The following is a 23,340-nucleotide window of genomic DNA, read 5'->3' as shown; positions in this document are numbered from 1 at the left end:
ATACAGCTCATTTGAACTTAATTTGTAAATGTAGAAGTTTATAAAGGGCTTTAACTAAATTAATGCAAAGTCACTTTGTGAATGTATTGCAAGCAACTATTTAATCAGTCTCCTTGTTTTGTTTCCAGTGTATTTGAAGGAAATATATTTACACATATCGAGAATAGCTTATAAGTGACTGATGCAGCGTTTATGCAGTGCTATCACCAATGCAGCCGACCCTACCTGTTAAGAGAGTTGAACATCTCTATGGTAACAAGAACAGAGAGAGCCATGGTGGTGGGGTAACGTGACTCGAAGACCTCACAGTCAATGCCCTCAAACATGGGGTTGTCCTCTGTACACTGCATGAAGTGGCGCTGTAAACAAAAACAAGATGACTTTTTACCATGCTTTTAAATTAAATGCAGAACGGAGTAATGGAAGCGGCATCACTAACCAAAATCCCATGGACTTTCTTTTATGGAAATGTGTTTTTTTCATTGTTATGATAATTATCAGGGGAACATAAAGGAGGATCTGACTGTGCACTGGTATTTTTAAAGGCCTACTTATATATATTTGAGTTCATACATACAGAATATTAATTCGCAAGAATTACACAGGAAATAACTTGTCCCACTGATGGGTGTCATTGTGCCCCCTTAAGGGACTGATGTGATAACAGAGTGATAACATAGTTATCTGTGATAACAGATAACTATGTGGATCATGAGATCTGAACACCCAAACAGCTGTGTCTTATTTTAAAATGATACAACCCTATATTTACAAAAAACTGTTTAGGCATTAGATGACCAGTCTGTAACCAAACCGTTTTAAAACAACATAATGTACTGTATATGGTCTCACTCACCAGCTGATAAAAGGACACCTGTGGCCCACCCTCGTCATACAAATACCACCACGTGGCGGCACTGACAGTGCCCAGACCCACATATCCTTGAAAAAAAAGAGTGCAAATAACTTCAATACAGTGTAATCTTGAAGGACAGATCTGGGACACTTTCATTTGCCAGCACTAGGCTTTACCAGTATAGCTACAGGAATGCTAATAATACTAGTCACTACCGTGGCCGCTGCAACAGAAGAAAACACATGCAAACACATGCAAACACAAGGAAATTCAGAAAGCATCTCCATTAGTTTTGCGACACATGCCCTGCAAATACTCGAAACACAAATAAACACAGAAACGCGCCGCATATACTCGCAACACAAACAAACACAGAAACGCGCTTTAAGCTGCACGGACGACAACGGAGGTGTTTCCGGGGGACCGCAAAAACTGATGCACCTGATTGGGACGCGCTTCATTTTGACTGTTCAAATTCGTTAGTGGAATTGTCAGCCAAACTCACTATGTCGACTAGAATAAGTTTTTAATCATTTTTTTAAACCTTTAAACTTTTTTATAGTGACACTTGTTTAAGTAAGTCGAGCAGTTACTACGTCTCATCGTTTTTGTTAAACTGTTCAAATTGACAGGCTAATAATATCCTACGGAAGTACGTTAAGAAAGTTAAAATAAAGTTATAAAGCAACTACCTTCAATGTGGCTGACAACTCCACTAACGAATTTGAACAGTCAAAGTGAAGCGCGTCCCAATCAGGTGCATTCGTTTTTGCGGTCCCCCAGAAACACTTCCGTTGTCGTCTGTGCAGTTTGCAGCGCGTTTCTGTGTTTGTTTGTGTTGCGAGAATTTGCAGCGCGTTTCTGTGTTTGTTTGTGTTTCGAGTATTTGCAGGGCATGTGTCGTCAAACTAATGGAGATGCTTTCTGAACTTGCTTGTGTTTTTTTTGTGTTTGCATGTGTTTTCTTCTGTTGCAGCACAGTGACACCTAGCGGCCACCGTAAGTCACTATGTCATGAACGAATACTGTGCTGACCTCCAATGGCCAGGTATCTGAAAAAGAGCCACCCAGAGATAAGAGACTCCTTTGGATTTCGAGGAGGCTTGTCCATGATGTCCAGGTCTGGAGGGTTGAAGCCCAGGGCAGTGGCAGGCAGACCGTCCGTCACCAGGTTCACCCACAGCAGCTGAACAGGGATCAAAGCCTCTGGAAGGCCCAGAATGGCTGTCAGGAAAATACTGAGAGAAAGAGGAAACACATGAGCATAGATGTGGACAGCAAACCCTATAGCACCTCTATAGTAGACTCCAACTCACCAGACCACCTCTCCAACATTGGAGGAGATGAGATAACGGATAAACTGCTTCATGTTGCTGTAGATGGCTCGGCCCTCCTCTACCGCGGCCACGATGGTGGAAAAGTTATCATCAGAGAGCACCATCTCAGAGGCTGACTTGGCTACAGCTGTGCCTGAGCCCATGGCTATACCGATCTCAGCCTTTTTTAAGGCAGGGGCGTCATTTACACCATCTCCAGTCTAAAAGCAAGATGGGTTGGAGAAAAAAGCTTAGCGTGAAGTACAAGTGTGGATTTTGTGAAACCAGCTGTTAACCACTTTCTTACCATAGCTGTGATCTCATCGAAAGACTGCAGATAACCCACAATTTTGGACTTGTGTGCAGGCTCGACACGCGCAAAGCAGCGTGCCCTTTTCACAGCCTCTCGCTGGGCTTCTTGACTCAAGTCGTCAAACTCTCTGCCGGTGTAGGCTTTACCCTCTACGTCCTCATCCTCGCCGATTATGCCGACACGTCTGCAGATGGCCACGGCGGTGCCCTTATTGTCCCCGGTGATCATAATGACACGAATACCCGCCTTACTGCACAACTTCACCGAGCCAATCACCTCTCTCCTGGGCGGATCCAGCATGCCCACACAGCCAACGAAGGTGAGATTTGACTAAACAGATGATGGTCAGAATGATGTAAACATGAAACATTGACTACAATAGTAGGAAAAATTACTGTTTGCTTTTATATTTTCTTCAAAATATAAATGAGGCGATCTTTCATACTATAGCAGTCAATGGTGGCCAAGAACTGTTTGGTTACAAACATTCTTCCAAATTTCTTTCTCTGTGTTTATCAGAACAAAGAAATGTATACAGATTTGGAAAAACTCAAGGATGAGTAAATTACCAGAGAATTTTTATTTTTGGGTGACATGTTTTTTAAGATGTTCTCATGCTTTCCCTAAAACAAATGTCACTGGATTTGTTTTATTCCTATCCAGTGCAATGACAGTCAAAAATTATTTGTATCACTTCAGTGTCCAAATACTCTCTGGGCTTCTATATGTTATACATGAAACGTTTGTGGTAAACAATTAAGTGACGCAAGTACAAAGAGATCCAAACTCTCTCACCTCATACTCTGAGAACTTGGCAGAGTTTTCCAGATCCATTTTGTCATCAGGTGGGGGAGAATCTCGTGAGGCCAAAGCCAAGCAGCGCAGCGTATCTCTGCCGGACCCCCAGTCTCTTATAGTGCTCATCAATTCTTCTTTCACCGCAACGGTCAACGGAATGCGTTCTGTGCCGACACGCAAAAACTGACAGCGGTCAATCACGCTCTCTGGAGCGCCCTACGCACATAAGAGTCAGGACGAGAGGAACGGGTGTGAAGCATATAATATTATGCAAAGTATGTAACGGCCGTGTGAAGATGTCAGACATTTGTTATAAATACCTTGACAAACATCTTGTTTTGAGAATTTGAATTTGATCCATTGGGAGTGCAGTAAACAGACATCGATTTCCTGTCCCGGGAAAACTCCAAGGTGAATTTTTTCTGCATTAGCTTTCTGAAAATCTGTGAGAATAAAAGGTATGAGATAGAGAGCACATGTCATTTGCAGCTGTTCTCAAGGGCTGACCGCACTGAAGACATCGATCAAGCTCAGGTGGTGGGAGAAGGGGCTTGAACTAACACAGAAGAACTGACAAGCCTATAACCAATATAGACAGCAGAGACTAAAGTGAAAAATTATACCCAACAGCTCAAAATTTGAGGCAGTGTGGGTGAGACAATGTGGAGATGGGACATCCCTTGAACTAGCGGGGTAAACTGATTTCTTTATCAGACACTTTTTTGCATTAAATTTTTTTGCTTTAAATGGGAAAAAGTCCTTAAAAAGAGTGCTGACAGTCTAGTAGTTAACTGTGTCACCTGAGTTCTACCCTGTTAAAGCACCACTACAGTTAAAGCACCGATGTGGTGAAAACTCACTTCAACTTCATCTTCAACAATAAAAACAATAACTGAAAAGATTCAAAGTGATGTTCCTGTTTTTACCCAAATATGAGCAAATGAACATTAAACATGTGCACTGACTGTGCCAAATAGGTAATAGTTATTTATTTATAAAAAATCTGTAAGTTATGGTCTTAGGGGCTTGTTGTTTAGACAACCCACATACAAGTGGTAAAACATTTTGCACAAGCAATGGAGGTTTGAAACTGGCCAATGTCATGACATTATCCACTTCCCTACCTCGTCATCATCATTTCCTGTCATTGTCGCACTTTTGTAACAACTCAATAACAAAAAGCTCCAGATAATGAAACAACGTCCAGATATGAATAAGCAACATGCATTTCGCCGATGTAAGGGTATTCTTTCGCCACTAGGTGGAAACCACCAACATCAAATGAGGATTGAGAATTGAAAGTCCTCCATCTCTGTATTACTGCCTCTTTCTGTGAACTCCTCTCAACATACACAATCAAAATAAGAACGTCCCTTTCTGAAAATAACATGACATCACTCCTCAACAGGCTTCCTCTGGTGTGTCCTCCCTGTCATCTTTACGAGAAACATCAAACTCATATGCACATGCACCCATCTGCTGTTTTGAAATATTTCCCATCAATGTAGTGACAGGATTTTTTCCCAGACGAGAAATTAAGGCTCGGAAAGTTTAGCTAACCTCTTCATTATCTCGCCTGCTAATCTAAATATTACACTTTCCCTCTTGGATTCTGTGTCACCAGAGTTTCTATTTTTATTTGAGGAGTATTTAGGGGTCAGCAGAAAAAAGACATTGATGCGATCATTCACTCTTACAAAAGAAAATTTTTCCCAAAGGGAATAGAGGGAACGAGAGGTCAAGACAAGAGATTCCCCAAGAGAATTGTGGGAAATGTGGCCCTCTCCATGAAAAATAAACACTTTTCTCCACTGATATAACAATCTTTATCTCATGCGAGTGTATGTCATATTAATAATATTCGTCATCTGCTAATTATGTCTGCTTAAAAGAGGGTAAAATATACAGAATACACATTTAATGTAGACTCTAAATTACTTTCTTCTCAAACAAAAACAAGATATTTCATATCTTCTTATGTCCTCCAAATATCTGCTTCACTGTCATGCAACACTGGCCAAACTTTAAGATCATTCACATTTCTTCTCAAAGCCTCATTTATCAATTTCTCCACTCCTTTCCTCTTTCCTCTCCCACAACATTATTCTTTATCATCCCTCATACCCTGCCTCATTCCGCAGCCCCTCTTACCATATTGCACGCTGAAGCTCTGTCCACTTTGCTGAGTCCACTGAGCTCGGTTTTAAATACGTTCATCTTCTCCACCAGCGTCGTGAGGGCCGTTTCCGTGGCCTCGCCCACCTTCTCGTAGACTCCCTTGGCCTGAGGGACAGCATTAGCACAAAAGCTTGTAAACATCCAGACTCTCATCAGCACGAAGAATAGAGCAATCGCACAATAATTTCAGATATAAGCCTGGAGCCATACGCTCGCTTTGCCAATGAATGTTATTGTTCACATTAAATGTCACATGAAAGCAACAGACCATGTAATAACACCAGCATATGGTCACGCAGAAATAAATAAATAATAAATAATAGAGGTCTCGGATAAGTCATTTGGATGCCTATGTAAGAACGGGCAGTAAATAACCGATACATTTTTATCTATGTGTGTGAAAGATGTAAATTCATCCTCATTTAAATGACAACTGATTCATGCATATGTCCTTCATGGATGAACAAAATTACAAGGATTATTCCAGGAAGTAAACAGAAATGCTAGTAACTTAACGAGTGTGATAAAAAACAACATTGTACATATTTTTTTCATATCGGGATCACAGGTGTCAAATCCTGACAGGTACGGATATCCTTAAACGCCATACAACTATAGGCTATACAACCTATATGCAAATCCTTGCCGTCACATCCGGAATATCCATCCATCCATCCATTTTCTACCGCTTATCCGAACTACCTCGGGTCACGGGGAGCCTGCGCCTATCTCAGGAGTCATCGGGCATCAAGGCAGGATACACCCTGGGTGGAGTGCCAACCCATCGCAGGGCACACACACTCACTCACTCATTCACTCACGCACTCACACCCTACGGACAATTTTTCCAGAGATGCCAATCAACCTACCATGCATGTCTTTGGACCAGGGGAGGAAACCGGAGTACCCGGAGGAAACCCCCGAGGCACGGGGAGAACATGCAAACTCCACACACACAAGTCGGAAGCGGGAATCGAACCCCCAACCCTGGAGGTGTGAGGCGAACGTGCTAACCACTAAGCCACCGTACCCCCACATCCGGAATATAAGTCAGTAAATTTGAGTAAAATCACAGGCTTCATTTATCAAGTGTAAATGTGCCACATGACATACAGATGTGGAGAGGTAATTTATAAATGACACGAGGTCCCCTGATAATACTAATCCTGTGTGAATAGGGCGAATGTGTAACCTAACATTACATCTCTATCCAAATTCACAGAAGGCTCCAACTTAGTTACTACGTAAACTGCTATCCAATCATAGCATTGGGCGTTTACTTCGAAGTCTTTATGGCGGAACGCCCATACAAAAAGATTGTTTGTCGAGCCGGCCTCAAAACCTGGGTACAAAATAGCCTTTTTACTTATTGATTTTGATGTTTTGAATGTAAAAACCACGCAAACGTCCTAACTAGACCTCATACAACAGTATTATACAATAAACAAACCCAGTTTATGAGACCTTTAAAATATTTGCGTGGAATGTATTATTTCTCTAGTTATAATCTATCTTAAAAGATTCGATTTGGTTCATCAGTAATAAAGCAAGCTTTGTAACACATCTTCGGCTTGTTCTAACTTGCAATGTCCTTTACCCTACCTGACACGCATGATATTACGCAACGCAGTTACCATGATACCACGACGATGGCACAGAGGTAAGAAATGAAAGCCAACACGCAAAACAAGCTAATTAAAATGCAGCCCCTTCCTGAAGAACAGAAAGTGCATGTTTAACACTTCAGACTTTGTTCAATTCAAAAGGGTAAATATGGTTTTCGAGTGGATGCGAGTCATAAATGCATCCTTGCACACTGCTTACCTCATTGTAGTCCAGCGAGGAGTCATTGCACAGGGAGCAGATTGTGGCCAGTTCCACTAGACCATCATAATCTCCACACTGCACTGGCTTTTCACATTTCAACCTGACGAAGAAACGGAAACAGTCTATGTAAAACAGACACACAAATACAAAACGAGTATAACGCATGAGTGCTAAAGGGTAGTGATGATATCCCAGAACTGAAAATTGCTAACATTCTTCCAAATATCTGTCTCTGTGTTTGTTGGAACAAAGAAACTTTTACAGGTTTGAAACAACCTGAGGGTGAGTAAATGATGACGGTTTTTTTATTTTTGGATGAACTATCACTTTAAGTTACTTAATAATATTGTGTGTGTGTTCTTACACTTGTCCCTCTGGAGCATAGGTTGAGCCGGTGATGGTAAACTCATGCAGGGAGCAGCTGGTGTCATCAGCCTTATTAACCACAAACATCTAATAGAGAGAGAAGAGCCAAGAGATGGTGACAACATTAGAAACAATTAGAGTCTCCTGATAAATAAACAACTGCAATTACAAAGATCAATTTCTAGATAACAAAAAATTTAAGATCTAGGAAACGTGTAACAAACATTATTCACTCAAACAATTTCCATAATTTCTGAGAATACAATTTCCCGGTTGCCAGTGGGGAACCTTAGTTTATCAATCAAAAGTACTTTTTGTGTAAACTATGTAATATAAAACATTATAAAATAAACACTAGACAAGAGTCCAAGAAAAGGCTTTTAAGAAACTAGGCAGTGATTTCTGAGATGTCTGAAAATAGTTACAAACAAAAAACGACAGTTCTATTTCCACCCAATCAGCTCTGGGGTTTCCCTCATCCTTCGACCAATTAGAGTTAGGCCAATGATGTCATAATGCACTGGCAGTCACGTGTTCAGTGGCCTGGCATGAACTCTTCCCCGTCTGAACCAATACACTACACAACTGTCAACAGACAGCTGACTACAATGAACCACACCAGCTCTCACTAAAAAGTCTGCTCATGTTTCACTTGACCAACTGAAAAAAGTTAAGGTGAACTAAAGTGCAAACAATCCTTTTGCCTGTGTTTTGGCTGAAATAATGGCTTGAAAATAATTTGGCTTCCCAGAATAATTAAAATGACTTTCAGTTGTACTTTCATGTTGTTGGTACTGTATTGCTCTCGTTTGGATTTAAATCCTGTTTTCACTATTCCACTGATCTTGTGCACACAACAGAGGTAACTTCTACAGTTTCCTGAAGCAGCCAATAAATAGTTTCTGATATCTACAATAAAACAGGATATAGATGAGTTCACCCTGACATAGCAGACAACGTGGCCAAACCCATGATGCACTGCTCCAGTGACATCTTAGAATGGCATTCGATCACAATGAAGGATCCTACAGGAGCATGGCAGCCCTTCCTCGCCATCCCTTTTCCCCACTCTGCGGGTGTACAGTAGGTGCAGACAAAACAGGTGGATGGTGGAATGCAACTGGTAACCTATTTGTTGTAAAAACTTTGTCGGTCTTTTCATGCAGATGACAGGTTTGAAATGGATTAGATGGAAATGGAAAAGATTACGTTTACGGAGGTGATGTATGTTCACCATAACAGAAATAGTATTAATTAACATAACCTTACCAATGAGGACATCCCAAATTTTAGCTAAAGAAATATTTTCTGGGATTTAGCGAATATCTTGGTTCTAATCTGTATGTGTTGGGAGACATTTCTGACCCAAGAACATCAACATCACCAACTAGTTCCATAATAAAGCATTTCAACTTAGTAGTACTATTACAATGTCCTCAAAATTGCATTTCATGCACTGTGTAATGTTGCTTTGTGTGAATGTAAACAGTCTGCCATTTAAAGTATTACTTGGGCAAGAATATTTGTGTTTAAAGTCCAAAACTGTAGTTGGTTAATAAAGATGGTGTCTGTTTAAAAATGATTTAGGATGTTTTTTAAGAGATGTGAGCTCCACGCAACCACTGAATGCTCGGCGCTCATGTATCCCGCTGAACGCAGCCTCATCTCGGCATGTCCTTATGAAATCCACCGCTGGCTCTGATGTCTGATATATGTAGCGATATACCATGATATACAATTCATTTTGGACATATGTCTAACGGTCAGTTTCGGCCTTATAAAGCTGTTATTTATACCTGGTCAAATCCTTTTGACTGAGGGCAAAGTTAAATTTTACTTTTGATTTAACTTTGTATTGAAGCGCTTCCTTGTGCATTAGACTAAATTATTGTTTTTAAATTACGTATTGAACAAACATCTTATACGTTCTTATAAGGGATTGTGTTTTATATCATATTTAATTTTAACAGTTACAATAATCAGAGTAGGCATATGTTGACTATTTTAAAAGGGGAAATGACACGACGCACTGTTGTGTTTTATATCATTCTATTTCATATTTTGTTGTGTTTTATATCATTCTATTTCATATTACTCAGTTTAAATATAAATTTACATGAAAAAAATATGAACTGGGATTGACGTAGAGGGTTCTGCTCCCAGCCAGTGGAAATGCGAGCCAGTTGTGAACGGTGCCATTCTCAGCGGAGAACCGGCTCAAGTACCAGAACCAGCTCCACTCTTGGTGGAAAAGCGGTATGTGTAGTGCCTGCCAGGTTCCATTTGCGACACTGCACGCGGTAGACCAATCACAGCCGACTAGACCATCTGACCAATCAGGTCAGAGTGGGCTGACAGAAAGGAGGGGATTAGACCGATGAATCGTCAAAAAAAACATTTGAGAGTCAGTCAAGAAGTAAGGTAAAAATAACTACATATTGTTGTAAAATAGGACCTTAAAAATCACAAAATATTTACATGTCAAGCAGCAATGCATAGATACTTCCTAAAAAAGAAAGGTCATAAGCAAGATACACAAACACACACACACACACACAGACACAGATGGGAAAACACTCTTGACTTCACTCAGAGCCAGACTCAATTAAAAGTGTCTGATTAAAGAATTAATGAAGCAGTTAAGCAGTAAAACTTTCTGCACTCCTCTGTACTCATATGGCACATCCTGTTTTAAACAGTGGCACATACACATGACTTAATTGCGGAAAACACAAGACGGGCTGCAAGCAGTAACAATCAGACGACAGGATCGGGCCCAAAAGCCCGTCAAATAAATGCATTATTGAGTTCGCTTGCACTGCAGGAAAGAACAGTCTCAATGGCAAAAAATAGGCCTTCATAAAGTTATGACCGCATTACCACAGAAACTACAAGTACACAGTGACATTTTCTACAATACACACCCAACAATGTGCTGAAGTACAGACACAGAGGACTTTTTTCTTTATAAAGCAATGCTGTCAAAAACATGCCATTAATAAATCCTTTTTATGAAACATTACATCATAAAACAAGCTTGCTTTTGTATTGTTTAGACAATAGACTGAATTTTCCCGAGTCTGTTTATTTTTATTCTTATGCTCTGCTTTTCTGGTCCCCGATCGGATGGGAATCTGTGCCGCTGGATTTCTGCAGTTACATCACACAAATACATTGTCAACTAGAATTAAAGCTGCCATAACACAAGCAGTTTTTGCCAATCTCATATTAATCTTGAGTACCTATAGAGTAGTATTGCAGACTTCATATCTTCGAAGAGTCTTTGGTTTGATCACATTTATAAAAGATAGATACAGCTGTACGATTATTTCCGGAAAATATGACCTCCTGTGGATGTGCAAGGGGAAAAACTAAATCACAAGCACACAATAGACTACTACATCATTGCATTATACTTACACTATAAGTTTGTGTTGTTTACATTATGCACGTACGGACCGCTCCATCTATCTAGTTTCAAACAATCTGCGAATCCAGCGTCATATCCACCGTTTATGAAAGTGATGTTAGGCCAAGTATGGTGTTCCATAGTCGGAATTTGTGCTCTGCTTTTAATCCATCCATGTGCAAACACACAGGAGTGAGTATAACACACACAGTGAACACACACCTAGAGCAGTGAGCAGCCATTGCTGTGGTGCCCGGGAGCAGTTGGGGGAAAGGTTTCTTAGACAAGGGTCTCACCTCAGCCGTGGTATTGAAGGTGAAGGAGAGCGCTGATCATTCACTCCTGCCACCTACAATCCCCTGCTGGTACTGAGGCTCGAACCAGCAACGTTTGGGTTACAAGTCTCTAACCATTAGGCCACGACTGCCAACTGTTTATATATATAACTGTTTATATGAAACAGGGATCCAGACTTATAAAAAACTCTCTGAAACAAGTTGGAGCGCTGGGGGAGTGTATCGAGCACAGAAATACTATGTCATAGGTCCAACTCGTTTTTGACAAGTTGACCATGTTTAGCATGAGAAGCCAGCATGTTTAACATTGTAAATAATTCAGAATGCATGAAACACCATTGCATGCCCCTTTTAAAATGGAAAATTACACACTCGGTTGTTTGCCCAGTATTGCAATATACTCTTAAACCTCAGGATGCTTGGCTCTCAATTTTTTTATTTTAATGTAATGTTATACTTATTGGTCTGCAAAGCACCCAAATAATTCCACAGAAAGCTCAAAAGATTTCAAAAATTCATTGTTGCTGTCTGAACACTAGTATGTTTGTGTATTCAAACCTGTAAGAGGCAAAATACCCACAAAATGTCAATCAGGTTCTTATAGATATACTGTATGGCCAATATCTTCAATAGAAAATCATAACTTTTCGCTCCGAAATCCACAATTCATAAGCAGCCAGTTCACACCATCCAGCAGTTTGTTAAGCCTTTTTTCAACATCAACAGCCTTTTTTTAATCAATCATCTGTCTGACTGCAATGTTCTGACAGACACTCAGGAACGACTCCAGATAAATTCAGTTTTTTATTTATCACAACACCTCTCAAATAAACCTGTGGGTTATACAAAATATTGGGAACATTTCTCACAGCAGGCAATTGAGCGAGACAAAAATCTCTCCAAGAAATTGCTTTGGAGAGAAATTGCCAATTATTTGTATACGGCTTGATTATCACTCTTTAATAGCACTGCCGCCAAAATATTAAAATCATGCTCACTTGTCATTGTATTATGTATCAGCATTATATTATTTTCATGTAGCATTAATGTCTAAGTGCAGGGGTTCCCAAAGTGGGGATCCCAGAGGGGGTCGCAAGGCTGCAAGGGCAGGGTCGAAAGATGATTCCCACAAATCCTTTTTTTTAGAAACAGCATATTTTATCATAAATGTTCAATTTCAATGTACATTTGTGTACCCTACTAGGGTACAGTTGGAGCGACAAAGCATTTGTACTTTTTAAGTACATTCCCGTACATTGAATTTTCTGTGTGCTTTTTATCAATAAGTGTAATAAAATATGAAAATATTAGTTAAGACATAAATAAAACCATGGGAACAAAAACCCACCAGCCTTTCGAATTTACTTTGCCTCGATCGTGACCCGTGAGGTAACATCACATAAACGCATTCAGCAAGGTGGTGCAAGTCAATATAAAGCACCATGTTAAACATCCCCAGTGGCGGGAATGCCACCATGCAAAGTCAATAAAACATTAAACAGTAAAGGCAACGCAGGGAGGCCAGCGGAGAAGGGCGGAGAAGCACTGCAGTCATAAAGGCCATCGACCTCATGTACAGGTTTGCATAAAAGATCATCTATCAGCACTCAAATCAGTTTGATGAAATGTCACCTGTAGTAATAGTTCATGATTTATGTATAACAACAAGTAAAGTAATGAGCAAATTACTATAAAATAATATTATGTTCGACAGTGTTCTCTTGTGCAAAGTTGCGGGTAACGTTTGTCTACTTTAACCACTTCTGAAGATAGTGGGGGTCTCTAGTCACTGGCAATGTTATTTTGGGGGTCGTGCGGTGAAAAGTTTAGTAACCGTCTGTTTAAGTGTATATTTAGCTCAAGTAAATTTTGAGCTTATATCATTCATTACGATTTTAATTGGTATATTGTAAATAAATAACAAAATTTGGACAACTAATTTTTAGTAATTTATGTTAAACTAATGTTTGATCTCGGTGTTAAGCAAGTACCTTGTAATTTTTGCGTACGAGTAATAATACCGAAATGTATAGATGCGTGAAAAAACATTTTTTTGTTAGTACCGTCGTTTGTAAAAAAAGGAAGAAAGAAACAGTAAAAATGAAAGCGAACACAACTTAAAAAATAGTTTCATGGTGTAATCTATGTAGGTTGACTACTGTTTACAAACACATAAAAAAAATATCTTACAGATTTTCACTCATATTTAGAAAAATGAAAACAATAGTCAACAGATTTTTGTGACCCCAGAAGAACAAAAAATAAGTAACCGTGTGAAAAAATTACATTCTTCAAAAGCATAATGAGAGAATCTAAAAGACAAACCTCGAGGTAAGAGCTGTTGCTAGCAATTTATATTCTATGCTTATGTTTATCCATCCATCCATCCATCCATCCATTTTCCACCGCTTATCCTGCTTATGTTTATTCATTACAAAATCAGAACCTCCAACCATCCATGACTTGCTAGACATGGAACCTTGTTGATACACGTTGTCATAGCAACAGATACCAAGGAACAGGGTAGCCTGCAGTGATATGCAATGATGAGCTCCTGATAAGGACATGCGTGCGTTTCAGAAGGGGGAAAAGTGGGAAAGGATTTTAGCCACCAGATTTCCTCCTCATGTAGCTATGGTGACTTCCGCATTAGCAACAGTGTCACCTGGAAGATGTCCAGACTTAACAGGGCGCACAATTAAAAGATGACTGGCTGACGTCATCCTGGACATCACCGTGACAGCAGTAATTCCTAGCACTAGATAAGCATCCTGCCTGTCCTTATAAGCCTCTCTGTGTAACACAGGTTAAGTGATTAACATAGAGAGGCACAGGAAGTTAAACTCAGTGCTAACATAATCAATCCTGCAAGCATGTCCACAGTCTCAATTTACCTTACAACTTGAATATGAATGGTCACCTTTGTCTAAGCTGGTGTCGACATTGTGAAGAATGACACTGTGAAGGATTGCTCAAAACAATAAAAACAGTAACAAATTTACACAATCAGGCTCCAAATTTGAGAGCATGAGTAGCATAGAGGTGACGGGAAACAAAACAAAAAGCATGAAAGAAACGGGTGGAAATCCAGTGTGTCCACTTATGTATATTTATTCATATACTGTATGTATTGTGTAAATGTGGTCCGTTAAACTTGAAACAACAGCACGGTCTATTAATTATCTGTAAACCCAGAGCAATGTTTGGTTTCCAGGCTACAGCTGAAATCTATTGATTTAAAACTGTTAAATTAAGATCCCCTTTGAAAGGGCCATATTAGTTTATGACTACATTTAATCTGTGTCCGGGAGACCATCATCACTGTTAAAGTGCAAAGGTAATGAAGTGAATGACGTGGAGTTTGACTACAATGCCGCACATGATGTTTTTAAGCTGTCTTCAGATCTGAGATCAGTCTGAGGATAAATATTTACCATGTCGCAGTGGGAACTCCCTGCTGTTAACACAGACACACAAAGACAGATGTAAAGCGCACACACATACCTGATCATGATAGAAAACCTTGGTACCAATTTATATGTAAGTACTTTTGGAAATGGCAGCGGGGAAACAATATTATATAGTTCCAAAATGGCAATCATGATTTTCCGATTGAAATCCTTAAGGTCACAGAACATGATGCAAGGGGCAGAAAAATGAATGAGAAGGGTGGGAGATGAACAGACGCCGTAAGGAAAACAAAGAAATAATTTTCAGAACCGTTCCTTCACTCTTCAAAAATACTTTCAATCAGAAAATAATTATATAATTATATAATATTTTGGCACTCCATCCAGGGTGTATCCTGCCTTGATGCCCGATGACTCCTGAGATAGGCGCAGGCTCCCCGTGACCCGAGGTAGTTCGGATAAGCGGTAGAAAATGGATGGATGGATATAATATTTTGCACTCTACAGTATATACAGACTGAATTTCATCTATATAACGGCCTGAACAAAGTCTTTTGTAAACAGGTTTGGGTCTTGCTGAAATGTTTAATCAACAGCCGCGGGTAGAAGGATGTACATCTGTAGTAGTCGTGGCACTTTTGCAACATCATATGAGGAAAGATATGTAATCAAGTACTGCTGACCTGTCTGTACCCAATTTGAGGATTTTCCACATACTGTACGACCTCTGGTATTGCACACATCTGTGATCAGTGCGACTTCCACATGTAATATAACATATCTGGGTTCTTAAGAAATAAACTTTACAGACTATTGCTCCTCAATGGTACCTAAGAAAGATTGTCTGCTCAGCACCTCGAAGCCTGGATGTGCAATCTTTGCTCTTCTAGGACAACCAAATTTCAGCCCATTGCGGAAGAAGCCAACACTAGAACTATGACAGGTCACCTCTAAGCAAAAAAGTGAAAGGTATGCAAAATAGATAGGTATGCAAATGTCAAGTCAGGTTATACACACATATTTTGCTAGCGCAAATAAAGGTGTGACATTTGAAGGGAGCTAATTCTATGTAAAACAAAATTCATATTTAGAGTGTAATTTCTGTGCCACAAACCTTGACACCATTATTTGCAAAAACAATTGAATATTGACTAATTGGAGCATTTGTGGCCGAATTGATCAACGAGCTCTGTCAGTGCCGGTGTTCGATCAAGAGTTGAAATGTTCAACTTGGAAGAGAGCGATCAGATCATCATAGCATTTTTTACTGTCCAATCACAGTGCAGCAGAGACGGGACAAATACCACACCAACCAATCCACACATTGTACTTGTACAGCTTCATGTCTTTATACAAAGCAACGTATCATAGCTCCTCGGTTTAAAACGCTGTCAAATGCACCTGCCATTTACATCTGTGTAAAAACAATTCCCAATCCTGCTCACTCCCGCTAAATTTTGTGTCTGTCCCATCCAAATCCCGTGATTAATGGTGATTTTGTTTCCCATCCCGCAGGATTCCCGAAAAAATGTCAGCCTCTAATGGACATATGCATACTGCATATCACTGTAGCAATGCTTAAGGAGACAACAATCCTAAAAACAGGTAAGAAATTCATTATTAAAACTAAAGGTCTAAATAATGCTTGGAGACAGTTGAATTTAATTTTAAAGCGCAACTGTGCCTTTGAACTTCATTTGGATTAATTCGGCATCACACTAGTCTATAACTTCCCCACATGTCCCATGTTCTGCCTGCAGTGTTTCCCTGGTCTTCCATATGGCAAGCAGAGACAGATGCTGCCATTGCATCACTCAGCTCTGTATGAGAGGCCCTGGCACTGCATCAAAGACCTTTAAACATCGCCACGGTCTCCGAACCTGTGAAACCCACCTGTCAGTGCTCCACAAACCACAGTAAAGAGCCCTAGCAGAGCCTGGAAGCAGCAGGAAAGACTTTTAAGATGTGGTCAAAAGGAATACATACTGTATGATGCTCTTTGGCCTGAGATGTTTATAAGAGGTGAACTCTTCAACCGAATCCATCATAAATGGACTAACTATGCTCCACGATACATTTTCTTCAAGCTTATAGTGTGAAATCGTCTTGGTTACGTATGTAACCTCAGTTCCCTGATGGAGGGAACGAGACGTTGTGTCGAGAACGACAGATGGGGTTCGCCCTTGAGAACCAATCAACTCTGACTACTATAGAAAAGGCCAATGAAATTTGGCGAATGCAATTTGCATGCGGGACTCTGCCCCCGGAAATCCGGTATAAAAGGAGGCCGGCGTGCAGCATTCACTTACCTTTGTTCTGAAGAGCCTGAGACCTCTCAAACTGCAGCAGAATCCGATACGTGTTCGTGGCATAAGGGACACAACGTCTCGTTCCCTCCATCAGGGAACTGAGGTTACATACGTAACCAAGACGTTCCCTTTCTGTCGGTCTCTCGACGTTGTGTCGAGAACGACAGATGGGGTTGCCTATGGAAAACGCCACAACGCTGTATCGCGTCACAATCTCTAGCAAAGCGACGGTAACAAGCCTGGGCGTGTCATCTCGAAGCTTTCGTGAGACTGTAACCTTCCAGTGTGGTGGTCGGGGGGTTCCAGAGCTTTCTTGGAGAAAGATGGGTACAGCCCTGACCGGTAACTTTCACGGACGGGGCCTTAGCTCTCTATAGGCGAGAGGCCGTCCGGATCAGTTTACACCGGGTAAGCGCGACTCTTAATCAGAGAAGCGCTACAGAGGCCACCTCCTACCCGTGGGGAGGAATATGGTGGATAAAAGTATGGTCTCGTCCTTGGAGGAGAACGCATGGAATGTGCGGACTGGGTAGTTAACCGCGAGGTGGAGGTCCACCTGGGGAAGTTCATGGGTTACCATGTGTGGGAACCATAGTCATGAGAGTATAGCAGACGGAACAACCCACGGTGGGGGTGTTGATGCGTCTGACAGCACCAGGCCGGTTAGAACTATCTGTGATAGGTCATATGGTATCCCGGCCTAAGGGAAAGGTTGCTCTGCCCAACCAATCCGCAGGGGGTGCTTTGCTTAGTGATGGATGGAATGCCTGTTCTTAACCAGAGTCTGGGTAAGAAGGGAGGCTGGTGAAGTACCGATTTCCTTAGCCATGTGATAGGGTAAGAAGAAAAGGTATATATAGCACACTGACCCAACCTGCTAGAGGGTGGGATGGTGCTTTCGCAGGCATACGCCCTCCCGGATGCCAGTCCTACATGTCGCCACGTAGGACGTGGGCTGACACCGGGTTTACGCGAAGATTGTAAAACCTTGCGAAGGTGGTGGGCGTAGCCCAACCCGCAGCTCTACAAATGTCTGCTAGAGACGCGCCTCTGGCCAATGCCCATGAGGAGGCCAGACCCCGTGTGGAGTGAGCCGTAACCGACAGTGGGCATGGGAGATTCTGTGATCGGTATGCCGTCGTAACGGCATCTACGATCCAGTGCGCTAATCTCTGCTTGGAGACAGCCTTCCCCTTCTGCTGTCCTCCAAAACAAACAAAGAGCTGGTCAGAGCTGCGGAAGCTCTGTGTGCGGTCTAAGTAGAGGCGCAGTGCGCGTACTGGACACAACACGGACCGGGTTGGGTCTTCCTCCCCGATGGGGAGCGCCTGCAAGTTCACCACTTGGTCCCGAAAGGGAGTAGTGGGAACTTTGGGCACGTATCCGAGCCTGGGTCTCAGGACAACGTGAGAGTTACCAGGCCCGAATTCAAGGCAATCCGGGGACACAGAGAATGCTTGGAGGTCCCCTACCCTCTTGAAGGAGGCGAGCGCCAACAGAAGGGCCGTCTTACTCGTCAGGTGAGGAAGATCGGAAGCTTCAAGGGGCTCGAAGGGAGGCCTGGATAGGCCCCCCAGGACCACGTTAAGGTCCCAAGAGGGTACGGAGCGGAGACGAGGCGGGTTCCGCCTTCTCGCGCCCCTTAGGAACCTGGTGATCAGGTCGTGTTGTCCTAGAGACCTTCCATCTACTGAGTCGTGATGAGAGGCAATTGCGGCTACATACACTTTCAGCGTGGAAGGGGAGATGTTAGTCTCCAATTTCTCTTGTAGGAAGGACAACACGATACCGATCGAGCATCTCTGTGGGTCTGCTCCTTGGGAGAGACACCAGGATGAGAAGAGGCGCCATTTGTAAGCGTATAACCGCCTAGTGGATGGCGCTCTGGCCTGTGCAATGGTTTCAGCCACAGCGGGGTGTAACCTGCTCAGGATCTCCTCGTCCCGTCCAGAGACCAGACATGGAGGTTCCAGAGGTCTGGTCTGGGATGCCATAACGTGCCCATCCCCTGAGAGAGCAGGTCCTCTGTCAGGGGAATGGGCCAGGGGGGAGCTGTTGTCAAGAGCATCAGCTCCGAGAACCAAGTGCGGTTGGGCCAGTACGGCGCAACCATTAACACTTGTTGCTCCTCTTCCCTGACCTTGCACAGTGTGTGTGCAAGGAGGCTCACTGGGGGGAAGGCGTACTTCCGCTTGTCCCGCGGCCAGCTGTGCGCAAGGGCATCCGTGCCGAGGGGAGCCTCGGTCAGGGCGTACCAAAGCGGACAATGGGTGTTGTCCCGGGAGGCAAAGAGGTCTATCTGTGCCTGGCCGAACTGTACCCAAATGAGCTGAACTGCGCGGGGGTGGAGTCGCCACTCTCCGCAGGGCGTGTACTGGCGAGAGAGCGCGTCGGCTGTCTCGTTTAGTACGCCTGGGATGTGTGTGGCCCGCAGGGAGCGGATCACCTGCTGACTCCAGAGGAGGAGGCGTCGGGCAAGTTGTGTTAGCTGCCGAGAGCGTACGCCACCCTGGCGATTGATATACGCTACGGCTGCCGTACCTGTCCAGGCGGACCAGTACGTGCTGGCCCTGCACCAGAGGCCGGAGCCTTCTCAGTGCAAGCAGCACCGCCCACAACTCTAGGCAATTGATATGCCAGCGCAGCCGGGGGCCCGTCCAGCGCCCCGCTACTGCGTGCCCGTTGCACACTGCACCCCAACCCTGCAGCGAGGCATCTGTTGTCACCACAACGTGCCTCGTAATCTGCCCGAGGGGAACTCCCGCTCGGAGAAAGGTCATGGAAGACCATGGGTTTAGAGTGCGTCGGCAGACAGGAGTTACCACCATACGCCTGTTGCCGGTGTGCCACGCCGTCCTCGGAACTCGACTCTGTAGCCAATGCTGAAGCGGTCGCATGTGCATCAATCCGAGGGGTATTACCCCCGCGGAAGACGCCATGTGTCCCAGGAGCCTCTGAAATTGTTTCAGGGGGACCGCCGACTGCCTGAAGTGTTCCAGGCAGTTCAACATTGACTGGGCGCGTGCTGCGGACAGCTGCGCCGTCATGGTGACAGAGTTGAGTTCCATACCGAGAAAGAGGATGCTCTGCACTGGGGAGAGTTTGCTCTTTTCTCGGTTGACCTGAAAGCCCAATCGATCTAGGTGCCGGAGCACCATGTCCCTCTGCGTACACAACAGATCTCGCGAGTGCGCCAAGATAAGCCAGTCGTCGAGATAGTTGAGTATTCGCACGCCCTTCTCCCGGAGAGGAGAAAGGGCGGCTTCCACGATCTTCGTAAAGACTCGTGGAGACAGGGACAGACCGAAGGGGAGGACTCTGTACTGATATGCCCGACCCTCGAAAGCGAACCGTAGGAACGGTCGGTGTCGAGGAAGAATCGAGACATGAAAGTAAGCGTCCTTCAGGTCGATTGCCACAAACCAATCCTGACACCTGATAGATGTCAGGATGCGCCTCTGGGTTAGCATCCTGAAAGGCAGCTTGTGAAGGTGCCTGTTCAGGGTACGTAAGTCCAGAATGGGACGCAACCCTCCGTCTTTCTTTGGAACGATGAAGTACGGGCTGTAAAACCCGCTGTACATCTCGGCTTGTGGGACGGACTCGATCGCCTGTTTCGCCAGGAGGGTGGAGACCTCTGCCCGAAGCACGGAGGCGTCTCTGCCTCTGAGAGAGGGGGAGATGATGCCCCGGAACTTGGGAGGGGCCCTGGCGAACTGGATCGAGTAGCCGAGACGGACCGTCCGCATTAGCCACCGAGACAGTGTGGGCAACTTTTGCCAAGCTCCCATGGACTGTGACAGGGGGACCAAGGGGACGGCCTGCTTCATCATTCCGACCGAGGGTGGTTCGTTGGCAGGCAGAGCCAACCGCATGTCGCGGAGGTTTCCCCGGAGGGATGGTTGACTCCGCCTTTTTGCCTGCCTGGCGGGACAACGGCACGCACTGTCGGTTTGAGAGTGGTGACAGTTGTCGCATGTGTACGGCCTCACACCTCGCCAGGGTGTGATGTCGGTTCGCCGAGCACAGTCCGGTGGAGTGTGCGATCGGCTGGAATGAACGCCCGGGGAAAGCAACTCTCTTTGTGAGTAAGTGGGCGCCAGGCCCTGAAAAGGGCCTGGCTGTGGAGACGAGGCAGGGATCGTCCCATACCGACCGGTCAGAGATGGTACTGTGAGGGTCGGGCCAGATGTTGCTTCCTCCGGTGTCTTCTCGTCAGGGCCGCTTCTTCCTAGAAGGCTGTTGACGAGGAGGAGGTCTTCCCTTCGGGCTCTTTTTCCGGGGTGCAGCACGGGGGTGCACTTGAGCCGGTGCAGAGCTCGAAGGGGTCCGGGGCTGTCGGGGAGCAGGTGGTGCGCGGGAACTCGGAGGCCTGGGGGCGGCCGAGTCGCGACGCGGTAAGATATGGCTTATAGCCTCCGTCTGCTCCTTCACCGCCGAGAACTGCTGTGCGAAGCTCTCGACGGTGTCACCAAACAGCCCACCCTGCGAGATGGGTGCGTCGAGAAAGCGGACTTTCTCGGCGTCACTCATTCTCGCAAGGTTGAGCCAGAGGTGTCTCTCCTGGACCACCAGAGTGGACATCGTCCGACCCAGGGCCCGCGCCGTCACCTTAGTCGCCCGTAGAGCGAGGTCAGTGGCGGCACGGAGTTCCTGCATAACACCTGGGTCGGCCCTGCCCTCGTGGAGCTCTCTCAACGCCTTAGCCTGGTGGACCTGCAGGATGGCCATGGCGTGGAGAGAGGAGGCGGCCTGGCCCGCAGCACTGTAAGCCTTCGCCACCAGGGATGCCGAAGTCTTACAGGCTTTGGACGGAAGGCGAGGCCGGGTCCTCCAGGTGGCGGCCGTCTGCGGGCACAGGTGCACCGCAATCGCCCGTTCCACCTGGGGGACGTCGACGTAGCCCTTGGCCGCCCCACCATCGAGGGAGGTGAGGGAGGCGGAGCTGGACTGAGAGGAGCGAGCCGTGAGTGGGGCGCTCCATGTCCGACACAGCTCCTCATGCACCTCCGGGAAGAATGGAACCGGGGGTGGGCGTGGCTTGACACCACGATCCGACCCCAGAAACCATGTGTCCAACCGCGAGCGTTGGGGTAGAGGCAGTGCCGTACACTGCAACCCAATGCTCGCGGCAGCCCGGGTTAGCATGGCCGACATCTCAACGTCTGCTTCCTCCAGAGCTTGGCCCCCCGTAAGGGGAAGCTCGGATTCGTCATTGTCGGATGCCAGCAGATCTCCCTCCGATGCTGCGATAGACATCTCATCTTCGCCACGCCCCGTTTCCGAGTGCGTGGATGAGGATCCGGACGGTATGCCACCGCCGGTTGGGGAACGGTCAGAAGAGCGTGCTGGGGTGTGAACGGCCCGTGAGCGCTTGGCTGGCGGGTTGACGCTCACAGTAGCCCCCGAATCACTAACGCTGCTAACACGAGAGGACATCGGGGCCGTAGCCACAGATGCCACAACCCTGGTAGCAGACGAAATGTTGGCTGGTTCCCGGAGGAAGACAGCCAACCGTGACCGCAACTTCTGCATGACAATCTGCCCGCAGTGCGGGCAAGATGTGTCAACGAACGCTGCTTCAGCGTGCTGGACGCCCAGACACCTAACACAGCGATCGTGTCCATCCCCCTCCTCGATGAGGGTACCGCACCCAAGAGAACAGCGGGACATGCCGCGCTGTAGAGTGCCGAGTCCTGAAAAGGACTTTTTGGAAATAGCTCTGACACCACTGGAACCACCGAGACGCCCAGGGGAAGGTCGCTGCAGGAGGGACGATCCGCTGCAACACGTCGAAGATCCGGTAGTGAAGTTTGAAGAGGATTTGAGAATCCTGAGATGTAATCATGAGCGATGGCTCTGAAGAACAAAAGGTAAGTGAATGCTGCACGCCGGCCTCCTTTTATACCGGATTTCCGGGGGCGGAGTCCCGCATGCAAATTGCATTCGCCAAATTTCATTGGCCTTTTCTATAGTAGTCAGAGTTGATTGGTTCTCAAGGGCGAACCCCATCTGTCGTTCTCGACACAACGTCGAGAGACCGACAGAAAGGGAACAATCCCTTCTTCTAAAAAGCTTAAAAATTGTGCTGCTGAAGCTATAAATCAAAAGCTAAATTAAAGCTCATATAGGACCATATGCTGCAAAAGACTGAGAATGAAAAATGAAGGAGCCATCAATTCCAACATAAAACTCTTAATCTGCTTTCAGACATCAGCTCTGACACCGAACGTGACACAAATCTCTGCATCTGGCCCAGACA

General features: G+C 44.9%; 1 protein-coding gene across 3 annotated transcripts in view; it reads right to left on the bottom strand.

The window, feature by feature from the left end:
• atp2a3 (ATPase sarcoplasmic/endoplasmic reticulum Ca2+ transporting 3) overlaps positions 1–23,340 on the bottom strand; it is a 53,323-nt gene that overhangs the window by 4,481 nt on the left and 25,502 nt on the right. For all 3 annotated transcript variants that reach the window (XM_056745539.1, XM_056745537.1, XM_056745538.1), the window contains exons 9-18: positions 7,653–7,741; positions 7,286–7,388; positions 5,435–5,566; positions 3,604–3,726; positions 3,281–3,499; positions 2,480–2,815; positions 2,173–2,393; positions 1,892–2,094; positions 857–942; positions 226–359 (exon numbers count right to left, since the gene is read on the bottom strand). In XM_056745539.1, the coding sequence (XP_056601517.1) occupies positions 226–359; positions 857–942; positions 1,892–2,094; positions 2,173–2,393; positions 2,480–2,815; positions 3,281–3,499; positions 3,604–3,726; positions 5,435–5,566; positions 7,286–7,388; positions 7,653–7,741 (1,646 nt within the window). The remainder of the gene's footprint in view (positions 1–225; positions 360–856; positions 943–1,891; positions 2,095–2,172; positions 2,394–2,479; positions 2,816–3,280; positions 3,500–3,603; positions 3,727–5,434; positions 5,567–7,285; positions 7,389–7,652; positions 7,742–23,340) is intronic.

Source organism: Triplophysa dalaica, chromosome 4, assembly GCF_015846415.1.
Source record: "Triplophysa dalaica isolate WHDGS20190420 chromosome 4, ASM1584641v1, whole genome shotgun sequence".
Lineage (NCBI taxonomy): Eukaryota > Metazoa > Chordata > Actinopteri > Cypriniformes > Nemacheilidae > Triplophysa > Triplophysa dalaica.
The sequence above is the reverse complement of the archived record's forward strand: the minus strand, read 5'-3'. Positions and strand labels throughout refer to the sequence as shown.